We start from the raw sequence: 24,755 nt of genomic DNA on the forward strand, positions 1-24,755 counted from the left end.
ACGCTATCCAATAAGGCTTTATCATTCAAGGTATATGGCACGGATCATTTTTGAAGCCCATTTCTGGCGGCTTAGGAGATAGCCTCAACCGTAGAGCTACGGTCGCCTGACGGTCGATCTATGCCAACTGGTGGTTCTTGAGGAGATCTGGGTAACAGGGTGGTTCAAGGCAGAAGTCGACGGGCTGAGAGTGGATAATCTCGTGACAGTGGTTGCTCAAGAGCTTATGGAATATGTCAAGGGTCATGGCGACAAAGCAGTATTGATTATCTTGGAAAAGAGCGGTCATGCTTACGAACCAAGAAGTGCTGTAAATATGTAAGCCCGTAAATTAGGGCTTGGACATCAGTGCTTGGAGGATAAGATACGGTATTCAAAGGGTTTTAATGGCATAGTTACTAGTATATCTTCACTTCTTACCTTCCTATTACCTTTAATTAGCCAGATAACTCTCATTCTTTCAGAGCTTATATAGTAGCTCATTTACCACTCCTAGAAGATCTATTTACCTACAGTTAGTTCCAATTGTGCTTGAAGTCTTGCAAAGACCCGGAAAAATGGCGTAGATTCATTTTATTAGAACTATTTTGGCTGACATTCGACAGCAATATGCGTGGTGAGCGTAGACCAAGCGTTAAAAATAACCGTGATGAAGTCTCGGCTCTATCCAAAGACTTGACAGTAAATCCTTGGTACTCATTCGTTATCTTTTCACACCTATACAACATAGCCTGACGATAGCACGGCACAGCAAGGATACATGTAAATTTATGTTCTAACCTGAAGTTTATAATTATCTTACCCACGCTCACGGCCTGTAACGAGGCAGCTAGCGAGAGAAGAATCCTTGGCATTATCCAGTATCATGAAACTAGCTACCAAAATCATAATGAGAATCATGCTTTCAATCAATGTAATGCTAGCTACTAAATCCAGCTGCGGTCGTGCTAGACTCTTCATTAAATATAGTTGTTTTAGTTCTGTTCTCTTGATATCATCGACCTCCCAATCTACTAGCCCCTGTCAGTAAGCGATGTCTTAAGACTTAGCCGGGGTTACACCCCACCAATTAACCAGGAATATTGAAATCTTCGAATCAACTAGCATCACATAAGAACTACCAGCATTCAATTAAATTTAGTTAAAATCTATCAGCACCGACATATCCTAGCTTTTAAGCTTGAAGGTTGTGCGACGTATTATTGTGCTGGAACACATCATTGAATTGTAAGACTGCGCATGTGGCGTTGGTTGACGTTGGAATTCTCATGCGGGCGTAGGGCGTAGGGCGTAAAATTAGGAAAAGCTTGATTTTACAATTTCCGGAGTGTTCCGCGCATGCATGGCGTCGTTTTGGGACAAAAAGTGACAAAAACCAGTGTCACGGGCTCAACAGCGTAGTCTTGTGGATGCCTTAGGCATCCATGCCCTATATAGTCGGCGCTCATCCAGCGCCTTCTTCCATCCTTGTAGAATATCATACATCTTACCTAGGACCTATCCCTTGCCCCGTGATAACCAGCTTTTTAATAAAGATTGCTAGTTTCTAATGTAATTTGCTAGTTTTTCAATATAGATTACTAATTTCAATTGTATAATTATATAATCGCACAATCGTATAATCGTATAATCGTATGGTTAATCGCATAATTACACTAATAATTTTTTAGAAATTCTAAAAACTTTTATATTTTTTTTAGAAATTCTAAAAAAAGTTATTGGTGTGATTATGCGATTATGCGATTGTGCGATTGAAATTAGTAATCTGTATCTAAAATTAGCAATTTATATTAAAAAACTAGCAATCTATACTAAAAAGTTGGTTTTTATCACTTTTTGTCTCAAGAAGACACTATAACATGGCCATTTACTATATTGCAGAAGAAGGTGCTAGCATGAATAGGCATATAACGTGTAATTAGCTCGATGCCAGAGCCCTAAGGGGTATGGCTGGTAATGGTAACCATGTCCATTATAATAAAATCCATTTTTTATTGCCTATTCCCGCAGCCGCGCCGCGCCATGCGGATGAAAAAACGCGTATGATCTAAGGGTTAGTAACCCTGTCTAGCGCATCCAGCGGTTAAAGGGGTATAACGGAAACTTGTTTCTGCGTGTATACCTGCCTGTAGCTCAATACACATGAGCCAATCGGATCATTTCCTAATATAGCTTTCGCGCATATATATTTTACTACATGGCTAATCGAAGATACCTCTATTAGCTTCGAAGCATCTGCGGCTCTTACTAGAGAAACCAATCGGACAAACTCCAACCCTAACTCTTTCCGCTGTAAGAGGGAAAAGATACTAGGGAGGGTAAAGAAAAGAGGGAGGAGAAAGTAGGGCACTAATCTATTTTACCCTACATATCTAGGTGTATCTTCTTGTAGATCTTCTCTTATAGATCAATAAATCAATAAATCAAATTGTACAGATTCCCTTCACATCACCATAGTTCTCAGAATTCTGCACATCTGTGACGCATACCCAAACCAACGAAAACAAAGTCTGAAATCAAAACACTACCTTCTCGCCCATGTACCTAGGTATTTATCGCAGCTGCAGCAAGAGTTCGCAAGCTAGATCTGATGCAAATACAGAATACCACCTACTTATCATGCTTGAGTACGCATCGGCGATCACAGTATATGACCTCGAACATGTAGACACCCTATTTGGATAATAATAACGCAGAATTCGCAACTTCCGGTGCCGTCGCTGCCGTATCATGCTTTATTTCAGATCCCCAGACGTCATTTTTGATAAGGAGGTAGTAGTGGATAGATAGAAAATATCAAGGGCATATAACTGGTTCATTGCAGGTGTAGAAGGCGTGTTTCGAGTCGATAGAGAACGAGAACTCCTGTCTCTTTGATCGAGGGTTTTAATTCTACATTGAGTAAACATCATTGTTGTTGAGTTCCACTCTTCCTCCTTTGCCGATTGATGTCATTGATATTTAAGAATGTTCGGATTTGTGACTGTATTGATGGGGTAACACCTGGGATCGATCTCAAGCTGTTAAGATAGTGTATCTGGCCTAAGCACGAAGCTTTTATCTATTCAGAAAAACAAGATAGTGTTATAGAATCTTCAACAGGGCTACTTTCCCCCTTATATTGTTTACAAAACCTCATACCTACTGTTCTCACTAATTACCAGCTTGTTACCCTAGCTACACCCTTTTAACTGTGAGATTTCTTGAAGGTCTCACCGTCTCACATAGTCATAGACTGATACAGGACGCAAATGGAATAACGATAATAGAGCCTTCATTCCTACATAATGATCAATCCCATGACTAACTTACTATGATTTCATGTGCGCGTCCTACGACTTACCAAACCCAGGCCGTGGGTCTTACTACCTTCGTACCACTTTTACTGTAGATGACAGTCAATCTACCGTTCCGACGATCCAAATCGTTCTCTGCTACGAAATCAGTCTCCGTATCTCATCCGCAAGCCCAACGGGGGAATAAATAAGGCTGCAATCAATGTTAGAACACTGTTACTCCAACTATACCCAAAGCCTTGATACAGAGGAGGGCCAATCAGCACGAGAAAAGCCCCAGCAAATGCGCGGAAGATCACGCCAGCACCTATAGCAGATGATGCATGAATCTTGTGAACATCCACTACATATGTTTCGATTGGTATAGTGAAAAGCGTCATGCTAGATCCCGCCACAGTGGTTCCGATAAGTGGTACAATGTACTGAACTTGAAACTCCGATGACCATCCGTAGATTAGAACGCCCATGGGAAGAATGATTTTGGCAAGGAGTAGATGTATTAGCCGCGACTCCGCCTCGAATGCTTCGCCCTTCTTTTTTTTGCAGATGGATCATGTAGCGGTCGGGAGTGAGACTGTAGAAGATAAAAGCGATGGTATTGCCAATGGCGAGACTCAAGAATTTAAGGCCAATGGACCCGCGAGAAAAGACGTTTGGGTACGTTGATTCCATGGTTTCCGTGATTTTGGCAAGAATAAATGAGACTAAAACGTATTTTATTGTCATGTAACTCGTCGTCAGCATGAGGATGGGAGATTGGATCAGGATGTGCAACGGCTTCATAACGCTTTCGATAATGGTGGTTGCATCAACGCGCACCTGATGTTTGGAACGGTACTGTCTGCCATCCGTGCTTTCCTTTTGTAACCGCTTTGCCTTCCGCTTCAGAATGATGACTGCGTATGTCTCCCGGTACACAACCAGTAAGAGAAAGCTAAAGAATCCGAACACGATGGCCGCTAGCAAAATCGAGCATCGCCAACCCAGATCCTGTGCGATATACGATCCTGCGATAGGTGAGATGAAATCTGCTATCATCTGAGTTCCCATGACCAATGCCATGGTCACGGGAAAGGATTATTTTCAGTTGGCGAACGGAAGCGTCTACCCGTTCTCCATCGGGTTTAGACCGGAAATAAAAAGAACAGGTGCCGTGTATACCGGTTCTCGTTTCGTCTCTCTGTGAACTTCATTGACGAAGCCACTCAAATTTTGTGGACTAGTGAAACCCTCAAACTTATCATCGTTCTCGTCGTTAGGTTTCTGTCTCTTCGCTAGCAGAAAGCATACTCTAGCAACTACAGCTTTCAATTCTAACGCATTTGGCTCGCTATTACACTTGGTATTAAGAGAGGCGTCAAGGAGAATATACTCTATGAAGACGGAGTAGACCATGGGAGAAGCACTTCATTCCGGTCCCATTGAGCACTTATCGAACAAAATGGAGAAACCGCTGCTAGACGATCGATTGTACAGGGTGATGGAATTGCCCAATCACTTGAAGGTTCTTTTGATCCACGATCCAGACAATGATAAAACTGCTGCTGCCATGGATGTCAACGTTGGTAGCTTCAGTGACCCGGATGATGTGCCAGGGACCGCGCATGCGGTAGAACATTTCTGTTTCATGGGTACGAAAAAGGTGAGCTACCGATATACAGACATCTTGAACACCCAACAGCGTACTAAGGAACAAATACTGATATCAATCGCCTAGTATCCGGGAGAGAACGAATATAGCACGTATCTGACCAAGTATGGTGGTAACTCGAACGCCTATACGGCCTCAACATCAACCGATTACTATTCCGAACTATCCGCGAGTTCAACGTCTAATAGTCCGGGCTCATCCGCAACTGTAAAGCAATTCAATGTTTCAATCTCCAAAGGCAAAGCCCCTCTTTATGGCGCTCTTGATTGTTTTTCGTAATTCTTCAACCAGCAACTCTTTCTCGCGGATACTCTGGACTGCGAGCTTCGCGTTGTAGATTCAGAATACAAGAAGAATCTTCAAAGAGACGCGTGGCGGCTTATGCAACTGAGACGTAACACTTCGAGTGATAAACATCCTATGAATAATTTCGCAGCTGGCAATTATCAGTGCTTGAGTGAGGTTCCAGTGTCCCGGGGCGTCAATTTTCGGAAGCGCTTCATTGAGTTTTACGAGGCGTATTATTCGGCCAGCCGTATGAAGTTCGTAGTTCTGGGTAGAGAGTAACTGCAGGAATTAGAGAGCTGGGCTCAAGAGCTCTTCTCGAACGTACCGAACAAAGACCTGCACTATTTTAGGTTGAATGGTATGCCAGTCCTAGATGAGCCGGAGCTCAAGACTCAAATTTTTGTAAAGCCGGTGATGGAGCTGAGACTTCTAAACATTGATTTCACGTACTCCGACGAAAAAGACCTCTCTACCTCCCATCCCAGTCGATATCTGGAACACATGATTAGGCGCGAGGGCTCTAGTAGTGCCTTTGCTTATCTTAAAGGAGCTAGGTCTTGTGGACTATTTGTCCGCCGAGGCTTCTGCTCAATGTCCAGGCACAGCTCTCATTTATATTGAAACCCGACCCACTGAAAAGGGGATGCAGCAATACCGGGAGGTAATAAAATCATTTTCCAATATATTGCTATGCTGAAAGAGAGCCCACCACTTGCGTGGATCTCAGACGAAATGAGCCGCTTGGCAGAGGTGGAGTTCAAATTCGGGCAGAAACTCCCTCCATCCCATACTGTAAGCAGTCTAGCCCAGCTCATGCAGAAAGCTTGTATACCACGCGAGCATTTACTGAGTCCTTCCCTCATTCGCAAGTTTGATCCGGAAAACGTCGAATGCGCCCTATCTCATCTGCGTCCTGATAACTTTCGATTTTTTTTTGTTGTGGATCAGCAGTTTCCGGGAGATTGAAACGCAACTGAAAAATAGCACGAGACTGAATCCAAGCTCGAAAAGATTCCCGAAGATTTCATCCAAGAACTTTGGACCGCAGTTCGGGCGCCGGTCACAGAGGCCCTCTAAAGTTCACTTGCTAGCTGTGAACTAATTTGTTCCGCAACGATTAGAGGTTGAGCGGAAGGATGCCACAGATCCAGCTCAACATCCTACGATGATTTGCCATGACGATAGTGTTCGTGTGTGGTTCAAAAAGGACGATCAATTCTGGGTACCAAAAGCCAATATCAAACTCTTTCTTCGGTCGCCCGTGGCCTCGGTTACTCCGATGAATACCATCATGATCCGTTTGTATGTTGATTTGGTAGAAGACAGCCTCAAGGAATACACTTACAATGCAGAAATAGCTGATTGGATGCGCATCAGCAGCAGATTCGGCTAAACTCGAATGTCTGCGAGAAGTCGATTATGACACGTTCGGAAATGCATCGAACAGTGTTTTTGCTTATCTCAGGTAGGTTACAATTCCCTGGCGTTTAGTGACGCGCCTCGGCCAAACGGCCGCGTTCCCACTGCCATTCCGGAAGTTCTCGCCCAGATATGGAAGTACGCAAAAGTCCCACTGATCATCGGTAACCAGGAAAACGAGGTCAGCAAGCCGTTATAAGACTTCATATTCAATCACGATGAACTAACGGGAGCTCAAGGGAGCTGTATTTGCTCCGTACCAGTCCAGCATCACCACTAAAGTAGCGTTGACCTCGTGCCTCAATGGTGTCTTCTTTCAAAATGCCACAAGAGACGAGATCGCAGGATGTTCCCATAGACCTATAGAAGGTGTGGGCTGGTGTGAGGTTCCAGATCGCAGTAACAGCTTCACTTTGATCGCTAGGAAGGCTGCTTATTATAAGCCTCCACACACTCCAAGCTTAACGTGAGATATATTCTGGTAAATATCCCATAGAAAGACCTAGGTCTTGAACCCGCTGCATTTTGTCGTCAATACTTGAATAGCAATCTATAATGTTTAAAAATAGACTGGCAAGGTTCTCTAGGCGACACGTGACTTCGTTCTTAACAGTCCACCCGACATATCTAGTTATTATTATTAGCAAGACTTATAATTCAATTTGCAAATTAATTGCCTTCTTCTTCTTCTTCTCCTCTTACTCCTATTGTCTTTCTTGATATGTAATATAATTGATATATTACCTCTGCAACCCTCGGAGGGATCCGATGGAGTTTCCTCCAAGAACTCCTCAATAAATTTCGAATTCTCGCCGAGAACATTCAAACATCACGAGCTAATCTGCTAATGCAGTAGAACGACCCTCACCATATGCAAGTACAGGGTTAAAAAAGCCTAGTCGACAAAACATTGGACCCAAGCTGATAGAAAGGACTAGGTTGTTTGCAAGTTGCAAGCAAAAGATTTTGTTTGACCTTGTTCTTGGATGGAAAAAAAAATTATGTATCTTTCCTATAAGATGTGCATGTAACTCTCTGTGTACTTTTTTTTCGTGACAATAAAAGACAGTGGAAAAGATTGTATCATTCCAATTTTCAAGAGTTGCATTAAACTGTTCCGACGCAATTAGCTTTTGGAGCAACTTGTGAATCACAAGCGCTACCGGTGCAGTGAGCTACACTTTCCCCGCCACAATTTTGAGTTTCCATTATATAAAACATTCCTACCCCGCAAAACAGCTCGAGTTACGATTCAGATCCATTGGACCACGAGGTATTCATAGCGTCACCGCCGTCTGTTTCGCTTTCCCTCACTCCAGTACGATTCGCGAACGATATAGAAGTCGCCGTCCCAGTGCCTCGCAGACGGGGAATAAAGTAGACGTTCATCCATCATGTCGCTGTCGCAGAGAGTAACGTCGTTTGAATCGCTGTCGCCGGAAAGAGGCAGGTCTCCGGCGGGTTCGCAGAGGAGGAAATTGAGCTTCAGTCCGTTGCCGGGAAATTGGGGGGATGATTTGGAACCGCAGGAACAGGTTGTTGAGGAGATTGAAACGGTGGCCGCGTTTGAAGTTTCGAAGGGAAAGCGAATCTGTAAGTACATTGGTTGGTTGGTGGCGCTGAATGTGCAGGCGGCATTGGAATGTTGGGCTGCGAATCTCTACTTCGTCTCTCTCGTCTGATGTTCTAGAATTGTTATGCAGGAATGTACTAATTGAGCTCTCAATTGTAGTGCAAGTCGCAATTGCAGTAGTTTGCTGTCTCCTCGCTGCCGGTATCGTCTTCGGTTATGCAGCACTCAAACCAGTCCTTATCCGCGAAGGGGTTTATCGAGAATATTGTACAGAAGATGAATTGAAGGAAGGAGTACGAACTTGCTTCGAGCAGGAGATACATTTGAACTTGATGTTCACGATTGCTGCGGTTGGCACAAATGTTGCAGCTTTACCAATTGGCTCTATCTTGGATAACTTTGGTCCAAGAGTAGCTGGTATCATAGGAAGCATTTTCTTGGCGGTTGGGGCTACACTCTTTGCTTTTGCTGATGAGTTACCCTTTGATGGATTCATTCCAGGATATTTGTTGTTGGCACTTGGAGGAGCTTTCTTCTTGATTACCTCTTATCAGCTTTCGAATACCTTTCCCAAACATTCCGGGTTGATCTTGGCTCTTTTGACTGGTAAGTAATTGTTGTTCTGTCTCTACCGTCGCAATTGATCTAATGATTTTCTAGGTGCCTTTGACACCTCTAGTGCGCTCTTCCTCGTATATCGAATCATATATCAATGGAGTGATGGTACTTTTCACATCAAGCAGTTCTTCCTCATCTATCTGATCGTCCCGGCTTTTATTCTTATCGCACAAATATTCGTCATGCCGTCGCAATCGTATAAGACAGTCGGCGAAATGGTTAAACAGGTCGAAGACGACGATTTATTTGACGATCAAATGGACGAAACTACAGCTCTCCTTCGCGAAGAGCGTCGTCAACGTCGTGATTCTATTGTCTCAGAAATAACCGAACTACTAGGCACCAAGCCGGGCAGCAAACAAGTTAAACAAGAAGAGCGTAAGAACAAAGTCTCGGGAGTATGGGGAGTGTTGCACGGAAAAACTGTAGTACAACAAATCCTGTCTCCATGGTTCATCCTTATTACCCTATTTACCGTTATCCAAATGACACGGATCAATTTCTTCGTCGCCACCATTCGTCCACAATACGAGTACCTCCTTGATTCTTACAGCAAAGCCGTCGAAGTTAACACGTTCTTCGATCTGGCTCTCCCATTAGGAGGCGTTCTCTCAATCCCTTTCATTGGCATTATTCTCGACAATACCAGTACCGCGTTTGTTCTCTCGCTTCTCGTGACCATCGCTACCACCATTGGCGTTCTCGGCATGCTCCCCTTTTCCTGGGCCGCCTATGCTAATATCTCTCTTTTCGTCCTCTACCGTCCCTTCTACTACACCGCCGTATCCGATTACTCGGCCAAGGTCTTTGGATTTCGTACTTTTGGAACAGTGTACGGATTGATCATCTGTTTAGCAGGCCTCCTCAATTTTAGTCAGAGTGGATTAGATGCCCTTCTCCACAAAGTCTTCAACGGAAATCCAGTCCCTATCAATGGTATGTTGATGGGATCAGCATTAGTCGTGGGAATCATCCTTTGCATATTTGTAGCTTGGAAAGCATACACCTTGAAGCGGGATGGCTTGGAAATAGAGGCAGAAGCTGCGAGAGAAACAGTAATGCCTGGTGCGGACAGTCCGGAACGATTATAGGTCGGTTCTGGATTATTCACCTAAAGTAATATTATTTGGAAATGGTTCTTTCGGTTGGAAATATAAATTGATGGAGGTATGGATATATGGAATGGCGTTTTCTGGAATATTATTCTGTCTGGGCAATTAATGAGTGAGCGGGCGTGCTTGGATTGGATTTGGATTTGGATTTGGATTTGGATTTGGGGAGTCGTCTCATACATATCATATCATATCTTACCATACGTATACGCACGCATATATCATAATTATTCTGGGAGTTTCATCGATGAGATGTGATATCCTGTGTTGTTAATTATCCACACACATACAGAAGAATGTATAATTTAAAGTCAAGCATTTTGGAATATCTGTTTTTTTGAACTGCTTACTGTTCTTGAATTATCAATACAAACGTGAAATTGAGTCATGAGTATATGTCTAAAGCTTGATATCAAACTATGAAGTCTGAGATTGATATTGATGGCAACATGTGGTGTTATGGTCGCCAGAAAATTGCTTGACCAAATCCGGTTGAAAGCCAGATCGTTAGTTTGTGAACTTATAATTACAATCACAATGGCAATCGAGGGATTCAAGGACTCATCGAGAAATTTAGTTTCAAATTTGAATGCTTCGTTGATAAAAAGATGTCAATTCCAATGCAGTAATGTGTACAACGCTAGTCCTCAACATGATCAAATGTTCTCGAGGAATTTATGCAACCCAAAATAAACTGTGAATGCTGACTCTTAACGAAAAGAAATACCTCTGTCAACTCCATACATTTTCCATTTAATCCGTTGTCGCCTAACCCAACTTCAATGTTGGCGCCACCTTTCATAATTCTCTGGTCCAAATTTTGAAGGTTGACTCCCAGAAACACCATGTTGACAAAAAATCATTAACTACCCCGCAGCTTCTCATCTACAACTTCCTAGATGCAGAAGATGATTACTGAATAGCCATTTCCTGTATTCTTTTTTGGTAGTCGCCGACGTCCTCTCTGAAGGAATCCAGCTCTTGGCCAATTTCTACCAACGTTGAAGACTCTCTATCATTCAGTTCTCTTGGTTTAGCCATGATTTCTCCTGTGGTTTTTCGAAGTCGAGTGATGTTCCCTTGCAAAGTCTTGAGCTTTCGATCAAAGTCTCTAAAAAGTGACGGCTCTCCAAACTTTAGGGATTCCGGGATTTCCTTAGGCGGAGCAACAGTGCCTTCCGCAGTGTCATTGTATTTGGAGGTGTCAGTTCGGGAGCCATCCAGCTTTTGATTAAGATCTAACCTTGATGATTCTCCATCCTGTGGATTTTCTAAGTGCTCTCCTGGCTGAGCAGTGATTTCCTTTATATCTTGGGGGGCCCTGGCAAGATTGGGGTTTGAACCATCCAACTTTCGGTTAATCTCTACTAGACTTGACAGTGTTCCGCCATTTAGTTTAGGGTGCTCCTGTGCAATCCAGTCCGCGAGCGTGCCTATGAGGGGACGTGGACATAAACGCAACCTCTTGTACCCATCCCACAGATTAAAGTATGCTGAGTCACATGAGGGTCGCATGTCCATGCTCATTTCAACACCTGGTGTGGTGTCAATGTATATACCCGGTTTTTCGAGCTTGATCTTAACAATTGGACATAATTTGAATACACGCGTCTCCTTCCACGGAACGTATTTATAATCATCAGCAAGCTCATCCAAACCGTCTTTTGAAAAGGATAGTTTCATGATGGTAGGGATCAAAGAGTGTCGAATGATATTTGTGATGATGTGCTCTGCCAGTGCCTCCAATGTTTGGAATGATGATTCTTCTATCGTCTAGATATCATCAAATGAGATTAGTAAATAGGTTTCGCAAGATGGGTAACATGTTGACTACCTTCACAGCGATCTGCTGCATTTCCCAATGAAGATCCCCCCCGCTAATCCATCTATCTATCTCAATATTCGCAACCACATTCTGCTTCATGGTGCGCTCTTTTGGCAATAAGCCAATTATGGTGGGAACTATAAGGTCGTGTAGTCGAAGGGTACAACTTTCTCCGGTAAGACCAAGTCTGCGCGAGTCGCCTGCTTCCTGGTCCTCTAACGAAGGTTCTTTGTAAATCATTTGTGCTGTAAGACTGGCACCAGATCCTCGTAAAGATGATTTTGGAAGCATGATTCTGACCGCGCTCCAATTGATTTTCTTGCCTGCAACAATGTTGCGATTGGTGAGATGAGAAATGATGGATACACAGATTGACTTCATGGAAAGTTCGGTTGGAAAGTCAGGTGCTTCACTGTTCAAATGATAAGCCTTGACAGCGTCGATAATTGCTATTTTGATGAGACCATAATGAATAGTGTCCCCTGCAATGTCATCATCTTCAGATGCCTTCTTGAAAGGCCGTCGTAAAGAAACGAACACCGTTATGAGAGCTGGTTGTTCTGAACATGGAGTCTGATTCCACCCATCGGCTCCAGCTAAGACCTGCAATTGCAAGTCTTTGACAGCAATGACAGCAATAGGCTCTTCACGAGCTTTTGAAAGCTCCCAGCTGGACATCCATCCAAAGGAATTGTAATTGCATGCCATGCTCAAAACAGATAAATGATTCTGCTTCTATTAGTCTTTGTCTTCGGTCTGGTAGATAGATCCCCGATGCGTACTTCACTGGGAATGGTGGAAGTATTGCTAAGATCAGCTCTTGAGATTATGTGTTAGTGAATGCAGCAACCCAGAGATTTGATCTCGATTGAAGTGATAGTGAGAGTGATTAAGATGCTGATATGCAAAGTGAAAAAAGCGAGGGAAATATTGATGTGATGAGTGATTATTTGATGTTTGCAACAATGATTGTAATACGAAGAGCGCCGCCAAACTTACTGAGACTCCATTGTGATTGCCAATTAAGAAATGACAGATGTAATAAGGAAAGAACGGATATGAAGTTGTAACATGGAAGTGGTTTTGTAGGATTTATTAATATTGGGGAAACAACAGTCATGTTATTGGCGGGGTAAAATGTAAATGGGCAGAATAAGGCGGCGAAAGAAAATTGTAAAATGTCGACAAGATGGCGGGGTACATTGTTTCATTGTTTCATTGTTTCATCGATTTACTGATGGATTGTCCCAATATTTCACTCGTGCAAGGATTGGTTCGACGTAGAAATTGAACAGTAATATTTTATACAAGGGCCCTACGCAATAGAAGGCCAATATATACACAACCCTCTGGAGTGATATATTGTCATCAATCTACTAGTAGTTGAAAAGTATCATTAGCAGGTACTTAGTCCCAGAGCTAGCCTGCTACCTCGAACCATAAACGCCAGTTACCCATGGCTTTATCCGTAGATTGATTGTATTTGCCAATGCCCCCCAGATTCCATTCTCATGACCCAAAAACGCCTCCCCCCCATGAAACAAATGCCTTTAAGCCTTCTTGGGCATTTTAGGAGTACATACTGGACATATCCAGGTGCCCAAGGGATCACTCTTAACGCCAACACAAGACCAATGAAACCATTCATAAGGACAGTCTTCGTTATCGCATGCCACCATGTCTCCATAACTGATATTGTGACAGATGCAGTATTTCTTGTCATCTCCACCCTCTTCGTCATCGACATCTACCATATCGTCGTCTCCATCAGCGTCCTTGCTTTGACGTCCGATATTCTCTTCTTCTTCGACTGAGCCAGATTCCGCATCACTAAGCTCACTGTCGTTTGCAGAGGATGGCGAGTTTTTGTGTCCTCGCTTTAACCTACTCAGACCGGATTTTCCAGGTTTACCTTTTCGTGGGGCGCCACTTTGCCTGCTGCCCTGAGGTGCCACTTTCTTTTTCTGCGAATTTCTTGGTCCGGCACTACCACCGCGTACGGCAGATGGTGTACCCCCACGAGGAGTACCTGGGGTCATCGATGAATGACGAGCAAGTCCACTAGAGGCTGTTGGCAAGGTACCTAATCCTCCAGTAAGTCGTGGTCGCTTGTTGATTGCGCCTAGTGATGATTCCCGAGTTTGCCTTTGTAGAAGTAGAGTGGCAGCGGGTGTTGCTGGAGCAGAAGACGCCATCACGCCATTAAGTTGGTTACCACTGGCAGATATTCTAGAATTGCTCGGATGTCGTACGTGAGGGGAGGAGACCGAGTTTATGATTTCACTAAGTGGTCTTGTGCCGCCGTGGGAGTCTAATCGGGAGCGATCGATTGGTTTCGGGTCAAGTAGCGAAGGAATATCTGTATCTTTTGGAAAATCTCCTTTGTCTTGTAGCATTTTGATTTGCTGGTCCAGTCGTCGGACGTGTCCCTCAACTAGGCTTTCTAGATCTTGACACAACTTGATTTTTTCATCTTGAAGGCGCTCTGCCTTGTCATAATTCTCGAGTATTATCTTGTTCAAAGTTGGTTCTTTTGGGTTCGGCTGGTTGGCCCCGTTCGCCTTGGTCCATTTTTGAAGAGCAGCATCGTGCTTTGCGATGACAGTGAGGCACTCTTGCATAGCTTTATCCTTTTCGCCTATCTCATCTTGCTTGAAAGCAATTTCGTGGGGTAAATTTGCGACACGGTTGATCCAGTCATCGAGAACTCCCGCTGTATCTAATTGCTCGATCTGCGGCATATTGATATTATTCTTGTATTTGGGGACAAAATCGATGGAAAGATCGTCTCTGGGCATTGTTATTAACGTTGACGGGAATCCCGCAGCAAACGTATGTTGTGAAGGTAAGATGCGATGCCCGAAAAAAAGAACGCAAAAGCAAAAGACAGATAGGACGATGGAGGTGTCATGAGAATATGATGCCTTTGATAGGAATGATTGCGCATGCAAAACTGAAGTTGCGACAGCTTACCTTGAATGTTAAAAATATCGACGATAAAAGTTACCAATCATCTGCACAGGCACAGGATAGATTAATGAAGGGGTGGCTCCAGCACTCTTATCCTATTTGATTAAGAAAAATGGGAATTTTCCTTTTACAAATAATTAATTCGAGGGGCAGGGAGCGAGTGAATGCGCGATGGGGGATTTAGTTGAACCACCACGCGAATGCACACAGGTGGGATGTTTGTTTGCTGGCCGTCTAGTTGGTTGTGGGCTGTGGGTTGTGGGTTGTGACTGACTGGTGACGATTCAAAAGAAAGAGACAGAGCACAGAGCCGAGAAAAGATGATCAGACAAAGGCCAGGAACGGGGACGAGTAAGAGCAAGAGTACAAACACTCGAGTTAGCACATGTAGCGAGGAAGGTAGGTAGATGGATGGACGGTCAGGTAAGGTCAGCATTGAGCCACTCGGCAAGCTCAAGGGATATCCGAACGACAATGCGATGTAGCGAAAGAAAGGATGGATAGAAGTCTGGAATGGAAAAGATCAGGTGTAGACCTTTCGTTCGTATCGTATCGCCTTCAATATCCACATCAAGTTGTCATGGCATGAGAAGGACTGGCCGGCCTTGCTTTGGGAGATTGAAGCTAATTAGTAAGCATGAGATCAACCACCACCAAACATTCAATCCATCGTCCTTCCGCAGAGCCTCAATAGTAATTTATTGATATTCAATGATTGGGTGATCGAGACCTTGCACTCAATCAATTCTCTTGTATTCTACTTGTTACTTTCAACGACCTTGTCTAATTAGAAGATTGATTCCATTCCTACATTTTCGAATTCAGTTCTCAATACCTATCTCCTCCACCCATAAGAGGGAAACGATAAAATATCTATATCTATCAGAGGAGATTGTCGACATTGGACCATCCCATTCGAAGTATTTCATGCGCCTACCTATACCATCCGCAGAGTGACGAATAACATTACAATTCTTGCCAGAAGGGAGGGGAGAGGGAGGAGCTTACTTGGCTACGACATATAGCTATAGTCGTACTATTTCCAAAGCTACACAACAATTATTAAAATTCGACTGGCTTCCCAAGAACATGATTAGGTGAATAGCAGATTTGAAGTTAGTCTGTATCCTTACCAAACTCCCAGACAAAACGTACAGACGGCACACACCTTCATCGAGAGCTACCAGCGAATTGCAGGTTTCGCGTCTTCCTATTGTCTACCCACTCGCACATCTACGACGAGCGCATTCTCTGGATCGTCCACGTTACTTTAAATTCATAGTCACACAATCAACGATTCTTGCAGCACTGGTTCGAACAACAATTGCGCTCAGTATTCAAGGTCTTTCCACCATAATCAAAATGAGCTCCATTGTTCAGGAATGGGGAGTTCCACTTCAAGAACCAAATGACACAGATAACCTAAGATACCTTGAGGAGGTCAAAAAGGAAGTTATAAAGAATGGAATTGTTCGGCCGACGGGATATAACGTTTCGTTTCATATGAACCCTATGATCGAAAAACATCATTTCGGACCAAAACATCCTATGAAACCGTGGCGTTTGACTCTATCAAAAGGGCTGATTATGGCATATGGTATGCACGTCGCTATGGATACTTATGTTTCACGTGCGGCAACCCAGGACGAATTGGAGGATTTCCATACTCACGATTATCTCGAATATTTAAAAAGTGCCAAGGTTGGTCCACCAGATGAACGTATAGAGACGCCATACAACCTTGGTAGTTTTGATTGTCCTGTTTTTGATGGACTTTTTAATTATTGTTCGATGTACTCGGGTGCATCGATTGATGCTGCTCGGAACCTTTCCAATGGAACATCAGATATTGCCATAAATTGGTCTGGAGGTTTACACCATGCCAAAAAGACTGAAGCTTCTGGGTTTTGTTATGTGAACGATATTGTACTTGCAATACTCCAACTTCTAAGGAAGGTTCCAAGAGTTTTATATATCGATATAGATGTCCATCACGGTGATGGAGTAGAAGAAGCCTTTTGGTCAACAGGCCGAGTCATGACTGTTTCCTTCCACAAATGGGATCCCGTAAACTTCTTTCCTGGAACCGGCGCTTTAGACGATACCGGCCCGAAGAATGAAAACAATCAAGGTGCTCATCACGCTGTCAATGTCCCGTTGAACGATGGTATCGACGACGAGCAATATATTAGGGTATTCAAGCAAGTCATAGATAAATGTGTCGAAAAATTCCGTCCTAGTGCCATAGTCCTCCAGTGTGGAGCCGATTCATTAGCAGGTGATCGCATTGGAACATTCAATGTTCTTGTTCAGGGCCACGGCGCTTGTGTTGAGCATGTCAAAGGGTATGGAATACCTCTTATGCTTGTAGGAGGAGGCGGTTACACACCCCGAAATGTCGCACGTGCTTGGACAAACGAAACTAGTATTGCAATCGGTGCAAAACTAAACGAGGAACTCCCTATGCATACACCCTACCGCGAGCATTTCCGAAATCAATCTTTATACCCAGATCTGACTGAGTTGTTAAGTGCTAAGGGGTCAGTTCCCAAAGGTCAAACCGGAGCCAGAAAGAATCACAATTCAGAGAAGAAGATCAATGACATTGTGTCCAGCATTCACGAACAGCTGCGCTTTGTAGAACACGCGCCAAGTGTACAAAGTCAAGATCTTCCACCCGATCTAGGAGCTTGGAAACAAGATGTCGAGGATGAGATTAAAGAGGCAAAGGAGCAAGAAGAGTCATATAGGCTACAGAGGGAAGAGGGTCTTGGTATTCTCCGAGAATATGCTTAGACAAGCGAGGCCAGTACTTGGAAAGCTGTGATGGATAGCTCACGTGTAAGGGGTATTTTGCAAAAGATTGGTGGCGTTTGGATGGTGCAGGAGTTACAAAAAATATACCTGAATTACGGAAGCGGAATTTTTGATAGTATTGAAAATCATGAAATTATACCCAGTCATGATCATGACGAAAGGGAGGAGGGCATACACTTGGTCGCTGCCAGACTGTGAATAGATGACGAATTAGACAATGCAATTTAAGCAACTTGTGTATTTATGACTACAAGTCAAATTATCTTCTTGCAATTTATTATATGATTAGTCTCTTTACCATTATGACTGTTATCTATAACCCACCCGAGCCACTCTATTAAATACTATTCTATGTATAAACGCCATAACCATTACTCTCAACTCCGCCCATGATTAATCTGTTCGTTTAATGTCTAACTTGACTACTTCTCAATGTTCAAATACTTCCCGTCACTTCTCTCACGAATTCAGGAGCCGGATCATACAGCATAACGTGAAAGTGCTCCACCGAATGTATCGATTTCAAGCTTCTCCAATTCCGGAACCAAATCACCTAGAAATGAAATTTCTCATCAGCTAGCTCTCTTCACATGACGATATGATTCCCAGGCGAATTAATCAATGCGAGCTATCACGAGCCCTGGCAAGTAACACGGATATCTCACCCGCGTATTGACATACATATATATCATAGTAAAGTAAAAATAAAAATAAAATGAAAGAAAATGAAAAAAAAATAGTACTCACATTCTCCCTCCCACACTTCTCTCCAAACACGCGATCCACCCACGTCTCAATCTCGCTCTTGACATCGTCCCTCGTATGCCCCGTCTCCGGATCATCCTCCAGCGCGAACTTCGTCCACACGACCAAATGCACAATTTTCTCATCAATCCCATAGGGCCAATCATTGGGCAGGATTTTATAATCCCGCGGGTCCCGAAAGGGAGCACCCCGCGGATGCAGGTCGGGCTCGGACCATCCCAGTTTCGCGTCCAGGATGAAGCGCAGCATGGATCCGTGGGTTTGCTTGATGTCGTGGCAGTATTCGAGATATTGGCGGAGGGCGGAGGGCTTGCGTTGGAAGCGGGAGAGCTGGTTGTGCGTGATGAGGTGGTGGACGTGCGGCCAGGAGAGGGGCTGGTAGGCGGAGTCGGGGGTCAGGAGGATGTGCATGTCTTTTTCGGAGAGGGATTGCAGGAAGGGCGGACAGTGGGGGGTGTGCGCGGAGGGCGGGATGTTGGTTTGCCAATAGGGGAGGGGGGTGATGCTACCCATGTTATTTTTTCTTTTCTTTGGGGGGAAGGGGAGGCTGCTTTTATTGGTTTGCGGGTGGGAGGCGGGATGGGTGGCTTGGGAGCTGTGATTCTGGGATGCTGATAGGTGCTGGTGATGAGGGTGTGGTGATTGTGGTGACAAGGTGGGTGGTAAGCGACGGGATGGATGGTGGATGGTGGATGGGGATAGGTTGGATGATATGGATGATATGGATAAATTGGAAATAGATTGAAGATGTGGGGGGGGGGGGAGAGGATTTTAATGTATTTATTTATTTATTTATTTATTTGCTTTTATTTGTTTTTATGGTATGGTATGGTATGTTTTGGGTGTGAAGTGAAGGAACAAGTGGTTGTGCTCATTTCATTTATTGGTGTTCACTGGTGTACAGATACAGACACAGACACAGACACAAACACAAACACCGAGTATTAGCACCGCACTGCCTGGTTGCTGGGAGACATTTTAGTGTGTTGCGCGTGCGGGAAATGAAAGATAGTACTTACGACTTATACCATCTACGTCCGCGTGCGCTGTACATTCAGATATTGGGACAACTCATAGGGATGTGATTCTGATGATCTTTGGAACGGAGCAGACGCTTAGATGCAATTGGAATCTGGTACCGTGGAGCTCTACCCCTTTCTCACCTCACCTTACCCAACCTTGCCCTGCCTTCCCTGAGCTATAGCTTTTCCCTGAGCTACAGCTTTCCCCTCGAGGACGGATCTTGGAAGCTCTCCATGCAGCTTTCCATCGATATGGATGTTCGCCGTAGTGTGACTCCTGATTCTTCAGACGGATGGCATTGGTGCTACGAGCATCGAGTAATAAACATGCAAGCAATGCCTCATCATTCCCTGGACACTTTCGTTTGAAGTTTATTGAATTTTGATGTCACACATCCATCATCAATATATCTCTGGCCGACATGATTGGCTCACGGCAGGCTCCCAAATGAGCTTTATCTGGAGTTCATCGGACGGGAATCGCTTTCATTGAATCATTGCATCGGGATGGCTCCACTCTCATTTCCTGGGCCTGCTCATCGTCAATTTAATGGATTCTGGATTATGGCCTGGACTTTGCACGTTCAACGGTATTGAGTGCTGCTTTTGTTGCTGCGCGGTTGGGGTTTGGTGAGAGGTGGTGCCATTTAATCCATGCTGCATACCTAGGTGCTGCAATAGGAAACAATAAACATAAAGCAGCATGCCATCGTTCTTCATCTGACCGACCATGGACTATCGAAGGCTTGAATTGCAGTGACGGCTTGAAGAAAAGAATGAAAAAAAAGGAACGATCCAAGGTGCAAGAACAAGCATTAAAACTCACGATTGGATTGTGGATCCATCTCAAACCTTCTTTCCTGCAGCTGATGCAGCTTTCTCTCACCTGTTTCCCCCCCCTCTGTATATTGTTCACATCCAGGGTTCCTTCCTGTTGGTATCGGTGAGTATGGGATAGAAGAAGCCTGTAACTTAATAACCATTGTATTAAGCAGTTGGAGTCTTCGCTTTTGCTTTTTTCTTTTTCTTCCCGTTACAAACCATCACACCACATCACATCACATCATATCACGTTCATCTCATCTCTTTCTCGAAGTTGTTTCGTTTGCTTCCGTTTCGTCTCGTCCCATCTTTTGGTTCACTCACACACTCACTCACACACTCACCCATCCACACTCACACTCTCTTTTGAACTCTAAAGTAATTGAAGAAAGCACCGTGCCGCACCCTACCATAACCTACCATATACATTCTTTTGCGTGGTGTTGAACATCTGGATTGGGTTAGAGACTAGTCTTTAACCATTACACTCACTTTCGCATTCGACTTAACAGCCAAACTCAACTTTGCAAATATCCCCAACCTCGAGATTACCTACAATCCTTCCGATATAAGAAAGGTCGCGTGAAAGTCTGCTTTTCGGCCAACTTCCGATCGGATCAAACAGCTTTCCTCTCGGTCTCAACTCAACCAAGATCCTCGAACCACATTCTTTTATTTACTAGTGACCCAGTCTAATACAACAAAATGGGAGGCAAACCACGCAACTTCGGCACGAAGGAACATCGTCCTTCGCCATTGCAACAAGAAGTCTCGCAAAGACCTATCTCGATGCAATCGCCCAGCATGGGTTTAGTGAGAGATCCCATGTTTTGGAAGAGGTTCTCGACGGCGGTACATATGTCGGAGGTCGATTTGAAGGAGTTGGAGAGTGGATTTGCTAGTGAGAGGGTGGAGAGAAAGGATTCTAATGGGTAGGTCTTTTTAAGTTTTTTTTTGTGGATTGTGGATTATCGGTCGGAGGCCAATGGAGGTGGGAAATGAGGTGGAGGGGGGATTAAGTAATTGAACGGCTGCACCAGAATATATGGGTATAGAGGAAGGGAATGAAGGATTTTTGCTAACCATGCTGTGTGGAAATAGCGGAGGTGAAGATTGGCTGGATCAACAGTACAGGGAGAAACGTCGATGTCACTTCATCTGTATTGGAGCCACAATCTTGGTGTCTATTCTCGTGGCTGCTGCTGTGGTAGTGGTGTTGTATTTCACAGGAAGAATACACTTTTGATGTTGAAGTGTCTCAATGGAAAGGAAGGATGAATGAAACGAAGAAGGAAACTGATCTTCGGAACTACTTTTGACGATACGTAATGAAATGATACGACAATGATAATGGAATGGCACTTTAGATGGAAGGAAATAGTATTCGATTCGACAGGTTCGACGGCATGACAACAACGAACTCAATGGTGCAGATATCTTTCTTGCGCGGATTTTTGCAAAGAATTGCTTTGTTCCCGACTGATTCGATTTGGAGGAACGAATGGTGAATGGATGGACGGATAAGAAGTTTGATCAAGCGACTCGATGGAAAGTATGAGTATGTATGCATGGTTATATTTTGATACGTCTATCATACCAGAGTCTTAGGGAGTATGGAATGGATCGCAAATTGTATCTGTCGCTACAAATTCACAATTGCTGGCTGGGTTCATCGTCTTTGATGTCGATGCTCAATGTGCTTGGTTCGATTTGGATTGAGATGGATGGACGGATGGGTATGGAATGGAATGGATGGGATGGGACGGGACGGGGTGGGATGAAGAAAAGACAGTGCTGGAATTGGTATTTGTATGATTACGGATATTGATGACTGGCTACTGGCAGAATGGAGGAAAACAAAATAGATAAATCAAATCAATCAAATGGCAAAAAACATGTTAAAACTTCATGGGAGATTCAGAAAGAAACGCATTGATGTATCGCATGTAATGCATATGCATGTTTGGATTTTTGTCTGTTGTATATTGTATCTGTTTCATATTGATATGTCGATTTAGAAACACTATGGATGGCTATGGGTGTGGGTGTGAGTATGATTATGATTATGATTATGATCACCTATGAGTGAGTACGAATAAACATAATTAATAGAACAAAACAAAACAAAACCAAAAAAACAAAATAAAGAGAATTCTGGATTCTGAAATGGAATAGATTGGATCTGACACTTTTTTGTTTTTCATTTTTGTTCTTTTTTGAAAAAAAATTTGACTGGAAGGGAGGGAGGGAGAATTGTGATGGGTGGTTTGTTTGTAGTTTGTAGTTTGTAGTTTGTAGTTTGTAGTTTGTAGTTTGTAGTTTGTAGTTTGTAGTTTGTAGTTTGTAGTTTGTAGTTTGTAGTTTGTAGTTTGTAGGTAGGTAGGTATGTGCTAGGTGGGTAGGTAGGTAGGTAGATAGGAATTGGATATTTTTTTTCTATGATGTATGGTATATGGAGAGAGATTGGATGAGGATGAGGATGGAGGATGAGGATGGATGGGAGAGGTTGTGAGTTGGGAGTTGAGAGTTGGGTGTATATATATATGGATTATATTGATATAACTAACTAGTTGTATGAATAGAGAGATATTCTAAATAGGTGGGTAGGTAGGTAGGTGGATAGGTATTAAGTATGTATATGAGGATGTAGGTAGATAAGGAAATGAAATCGATCTTTTTTTGGTGAGTTTTATATATGTATGTATGTATGTATGTAGTGTTTATTGTGTATTATTTACTGAGTATTGTATATGGTATACTGTGTGAGTGGGTAGGAATGGGATGTGGAAGAGGCAGAGGAAGAGGATTGAACGGATTGATTATATGGATGGATGGATGGATGGATGAACGGGTCTATACAGAGTAGGTTATGTACACGTGGATTATGGGATGGGATGGGATGGGATGGGTATGGAACTTAGGATTTGGATTTGCGGAGTATCGGTATACGATGTTTGTTTGTATGGATGTCTACACGGTCGTATAGGAGAGAATAGATAGATAGTATGGATAGAGAGGAAGGGGTGGATTAATAGGCGAAAGAGCGGTCAAGTCTGTTGGTTTGAACGGGGAGAGAAAGGGGGATGGAAAACGGATTCTCCTATACCTACCTAGGTATTTGTCATGCGTGTGTGTTTGTGCACCGTGTACGAAGTATGTAGACCGAGTTTCAAGACGTGGTGAATATGTATGTGATGGATTCCGTGTTCCGTACCTAGGTAGGTACCTACCATCTACCTAGGGAATGGGAATTTTTCTGGATTTCTCAATGGGGCCGCTAGTGTGGGAAGCGGCACGGGGGACTAGGTATGTAGGTAGGTAGGTGTTGATATCCAACTGTACGATTGATTGGAAAGAACACGTCTTCAATGTCTCAATGTCTCATTTGATATTGAGAATGTGTGTGTGTGTGTGCGTGAACGAGGTACGGAAAGAGAACCGTTTCGGACCATGCCGATGTCACTGTGTGAAGTTTGGAAGTTTGGAATGGGACTACGTGTTACCTAGGGTTGTGGAAGGGTTGGGTGGATGAGTGGGTTGGTGTGTAAAAGGTATACGGAGTATGGTAAAGAGTAAAGGGAGTTTATACGGCTAGGGCATATCTTTCTTGAGATTGAGATCTCGACTCCCGATTCTCGACCTAGAACTTGAAGATATCGCAAGCTAGAAGCAGTGTAGAAGGATACTTCTTAGAGGCTAGGAAGTAGCCGTTCACACGTGATGAAGCTATTTCATGCACGACTTGAATCCGCCGAGACTTCCATCTCATCTGTTGATTCGACAGATATTTATGCATGTCTCATCCTGAAATGCGATATGCAACAAAAAACGTTATCGAAAGAAACATTGTAACTCGTGTGATGTTTATCTTGAACATCACGTGGATCCGTGATATCTCTCCTTGCTATTGCGTGAGTCTGGCGTTAGATGGACTTTGTCTGACTGGTTGATAATATAGATAGGTATATTGGTAGACATGGGTGGATAATTTCCACTTGAAGAAATGTTGAGATATTCAATCACTCAAAATGATATACTTTAAGGCTCGCTGGGTTCCTAGATAAGGCTGGGTGAGACGCAACTAATTTACTACCGTTCAGAAACCCCACGTGGAAGTTGTAGGTATGGGCATTGGAGATTGCCTATGTATGGACTTGTTGTCCCTTCTTCGGATACGACGAGAAGGGTGAAAGGAATATCTTCGAATCGTATTGGGATTGACTCAAAGTCGCTCGCTAGGTGCTCGCTAGGTGTTTGCTAGGTATTTGCTAAGTGCTCGTATTGGGTTATCTATTTTTTGGGCGTCGGAAATGTGCCACATTGACAATTTTGACAGTTCGTGTAAGTAATCTGACATTCTCCGGTATGTTTTGGGAGAAAATGGGACGGAGGCTAAACGGGGCTATTGATGTGTGGCTTTCTCAAATGTACCGGACAGGGTGAAGATGTTGTGTGAAGCGTGCCTTTTCAGCCTTTTCAGCCTTTTCGAACAGAAGCTGCGGCTCATCATAGCACAACGTAAAGTCTCGGGAAATTATAGAAAAGTTGGTTGATATACTTCGTACAGAGCGCATGCT

General features: G+C 43.6%; 7 protein-coding genes across 11 annotated transcripts; 4 read left to right on the top strand and 3 right to left on the bottom strand.

Annotated features, from left to right (window-relative positions):
* The first annotated feature begins 3,243 nt into the window (after window positions 1-3,243).
* On the top strand, window positions 3,244-7,247 carry BCIN_01g03570 (hypothetical protein). Of its 2 annotated transcripts, XM_001550939.2 has the most exons (2): window positions 3,244-4,938; window positions 5,014-7,247. In XM_001550939.2, the coding sequence occupies exons 1-2, from the start codon at window positions 4,690-4,692 to the stop codon at window positions 5,224-5,226; spliced, it is 462 nt and encodes a 153-aa protein (XP_001550989.1). In that variant the 5' UTR covers window positions 3,244-4,689; the 3' UTR covers window positions 5,227-7,247. The 2 variants fall into 2 exon arrangements, with proteins under 2 accessions (XP_001550989.1, XP_024546167.1); XM_024690399.1 differs by having other exon boundaries at window positions 3,244-7,247.
* A 391-nt stretch (window positions 7,248-7,638) lies between these two features.
* Window positions 7,639-10,275, top strand: BCIN_01g03580 (hypothetical protein). The gene is made up of 3 exons (XM_001550941.2): window positions 7,639-8,247; window positions 8,387-8,833; window positions 8,888-10,275. The coding sequence occupies exons 1-3, from the start codon at window positions 8,049-8,051 to the stop codon at window positions 9,934-9,936; spliced, it is 1,695 nt and encodes a 564-aa protein (XP_001550991.1). The 5' UTR covers window positions 7,639-8,048; the 3' UTR covers window positions 9,937-10,275.
* A 246-nt stretch (window positions 10,276-10,521) lies between these two features.
* Window positions 10,522-12,896, bottom strand: BCIN_01g03590 (hypothetical protein). Of its 3 annotated transcripts, XM_001550942.2 has the most exons (4): window positions 12,782-12,896; window positions 12,565-12,601; window positions 11,792-12,511; window positions 10,522-11,730 (listed from the first exon to the last, which is right to left on the bottom strand). In XM_001550942.2, the coding sequence occupies exons 1-4, from the start codon at window positions 12,790-12,792 to the stop codon at window positions 10,870-10,872; spliced, it is 1,629 nt and encodes a 542-aa protein (XP_001550992.1). In that variant the 5' UTR covers window positions 12,793-12,896; the 3' UTR covers window positions 10,522-10,869. The 3 variants fall into 3 exon arrangements, with proteins under 3 accessions (XP_001550992.1, XP_024546169.1, XP_024546168.1); XM_024690401.1 differs by lacking the exon at window positions 12,782-12,896 and having other exon boundaries at window positions 10,522-11,150; window positions 11,201-11,730; window positions 11,792-12,773; XM_024690400.1 differs by lacking the exon at window positions 12,782-12,896 and having other exon boundaries at window positions 11,792-12,773.
* Window positions 12,897-13,063: 167 nt separating this feature from the next.
* BCIN_01g03600 (hypothetical protein) lies at window positions 13,064-15,272 on the bottom strand. 2 transcript variants are annotated; one of them, XM_024698280.1, is made up of 2 exons: window positions 14,756-15,272; window positions 13,064-14,572 (listed from the first exon to the last, which is right to left on the bottom strand). In XM_024698280.1, exon 2 carries the CDS (start codon window positions 14,521-14,523, stop codon window positions 13,333-13,335), a length of 1,191 nt encoding a protein of 396 aa, XP_024546170.1. In that variant the 5' UTR covers window positions 14,524-14,572; window positions 14,756-15,272; the 3' UTR covers window positions 13,064-13,332. The 2 variants fall into 2 exon arrangements, with proteins under 2 accessions (XP_024546170.1, XP_001550993.2); XM_001550943.2 differs by lacking the exon at window positions 14,756-15,272 and having other exon boundaries at window positions 13,064-14,643.
* Window positions 15,273-15,455: 183 nt separating this feature from the next.
* Window positions 15,456-17,841, top strand: Bchos2. The gene has a single exon (XM_001550944.2). The coding sequence runs from the start codon at window positions 16,115-16,117 to the stop codon at window positions 17,546-17,548; it is 1,434 nt and encodes a 477-aa protein (XP_001550994.1). The 5' UTR covers window positions 15,456-16,114; the 3' UTR covers window positions 17,549-17,841.
* A 3-nt stretch (window positions 17,842-17,844) lies between these two features.
* On the bottom strand, window positions 17,845-19,005 carry BCIN_01g03620 (hypothetical protein). The gene is made up of 2 exons (XM_001550945.2): window positions 18,317-19,005; window positions 17,845-18,122 (listed from the first exon to the last, which is right to left on the bottom strand). The coding sequence occupies exons 1-2, from the start codon at window positions 18,845-18,847 to the stop codon at window positions 18,006-18,008; spliced, it is 648 nt and encodes a 215-aa protein (XP_001550995.1). The 5' UTR covers window positions 18,848-19,005; the 3' UTR covers window positions 17,845-18,005.
* Window positions 19,006-20,292: 1,287 nt separating this feature from the next.
* On the top strand, window positions 20,293-22,138 carry BCIN_01g03630 (hypothetical protein). The gene is made up of 2 exons (XM_001550946.2): window positions 20,293-21,110; window positions 21,280-22,138. The coding sequence occupies exons 1-2, from the start codon at window positions 20,884-20,886 to the stop codon at window positions 21,422-21,424; spliced, it is 372 nt and encodes a 123-aa protein (XP_001550996.1). The 5' UTR covers window positions 20,293-20,883; the 3' UTR covers window positions 21,425-22,138.
* The last annotated feature ends 2,617 nt before the right edge of the window (window positions 22,139-24,755 follow it).

The sequence above is a fragment of the Botrytis cinerea genome, chromosome 1, assembly GCF_000143535.2.
Source record: "Botrytis cinerea B05.10 chromosome 1, complete sequence".
Lineage (NCBI taxonomy): Eukaryota > Fungi > Ascomycota > Leotiomycetes > Helotiales > Sclerotiniaceae > Botrytis > Botrytis cinerea.

Coding starts and splice junctions, on each gene's coding strand:
- BCIN_01g03570 (XM_001550939.2), top strand. CDS start 4,690: ATGGGAGAAGCACTTCATTCCGGTCCCATTGAGCACTTATCGAACAAA. Junction 4,939..5,013: donor GTTTCATGGGTACGAAAAAG/GTGAGCTACCGA, acceptor TCAATCGCCTAG/TATCCGGGAGAGAACGAATA.
- BCIN_01g03580 (XM_001550941.2), top strand. CDS start 8,049: ATGTCGCTGTCGCAGAGAGTAACGTCGTTTGAATCGCTGTCGCCGGAA. Junction 8,248..8,386: donor TTCGAAGGGAAAGCGAATCT/GTAAGTACATTG, acceptor TCTCAATTGTAG/TGCAAGTCGCAATTGCAGTA. Junction 8,834..8,887: donor GATCTTGGCTCTTTTGACTG/GTAAGTAATTGT, acceptor ATGATTTTCTAG/GTGCCTTTGACACCTCTAGT.
- BCIN_01g03590 (XM_001550942.2), bottom strand. Junction 12,512..12,564: donor CTTCCACCATTCCCAGTGAA/GTACGCATCGGG, acceptor TAATAGAAGCAG/AATCATTTATCTGTTTTGAG. Junction 11,731..11,791: donor TGCAGCAGATCGCTGTGAAG/GTAGTCAACATG, acceptor GATGATATCTAG/ACGATAGAAGAATCATCATT.
- BCIN_01g03600 (XM_001550943.2), bottom strand. CDS start 14,580: ATGCCCAGAGACGATCTTTCCATCGATTTTGTCCCCAAATACAAGAAT.
- Bchos2 (XM_001550944.2), top strand. CDS start 16,115: ATGAGCTCCATTGTTCAGGAATGGGGAGTTCCACTTCAAGAACCAAAT.
- BCIN_01g03620 (XM_001550945.2), bottom strand. CDS start 18,847: ATGGGTAGCATCACCCCCCTCCCCTATTGGCAAACCAACATCCCGCCC. Junction 18,123..18,316: donor AGAAGTGTGGGAGGGAGAAT/GTGAGTACTATT, acceptor TTTCATTTCTAG/GTGATTTGGTTCCGGAATTG.
- BCIN_01g03630 (XM_001550946.2), top strand. CDS start 20,884: ATGGGAGGCAAACCACGCAACTTCGGCACGAAGGAACATCGTCCTTCG. Junction 21,111..21,279: donor GAGAGAAAGGATTCTAATGG/GTAGGTCTTTTT, acceptor GTGTGGAAATAG/CGGAGGTGAAGATTGGCTGG.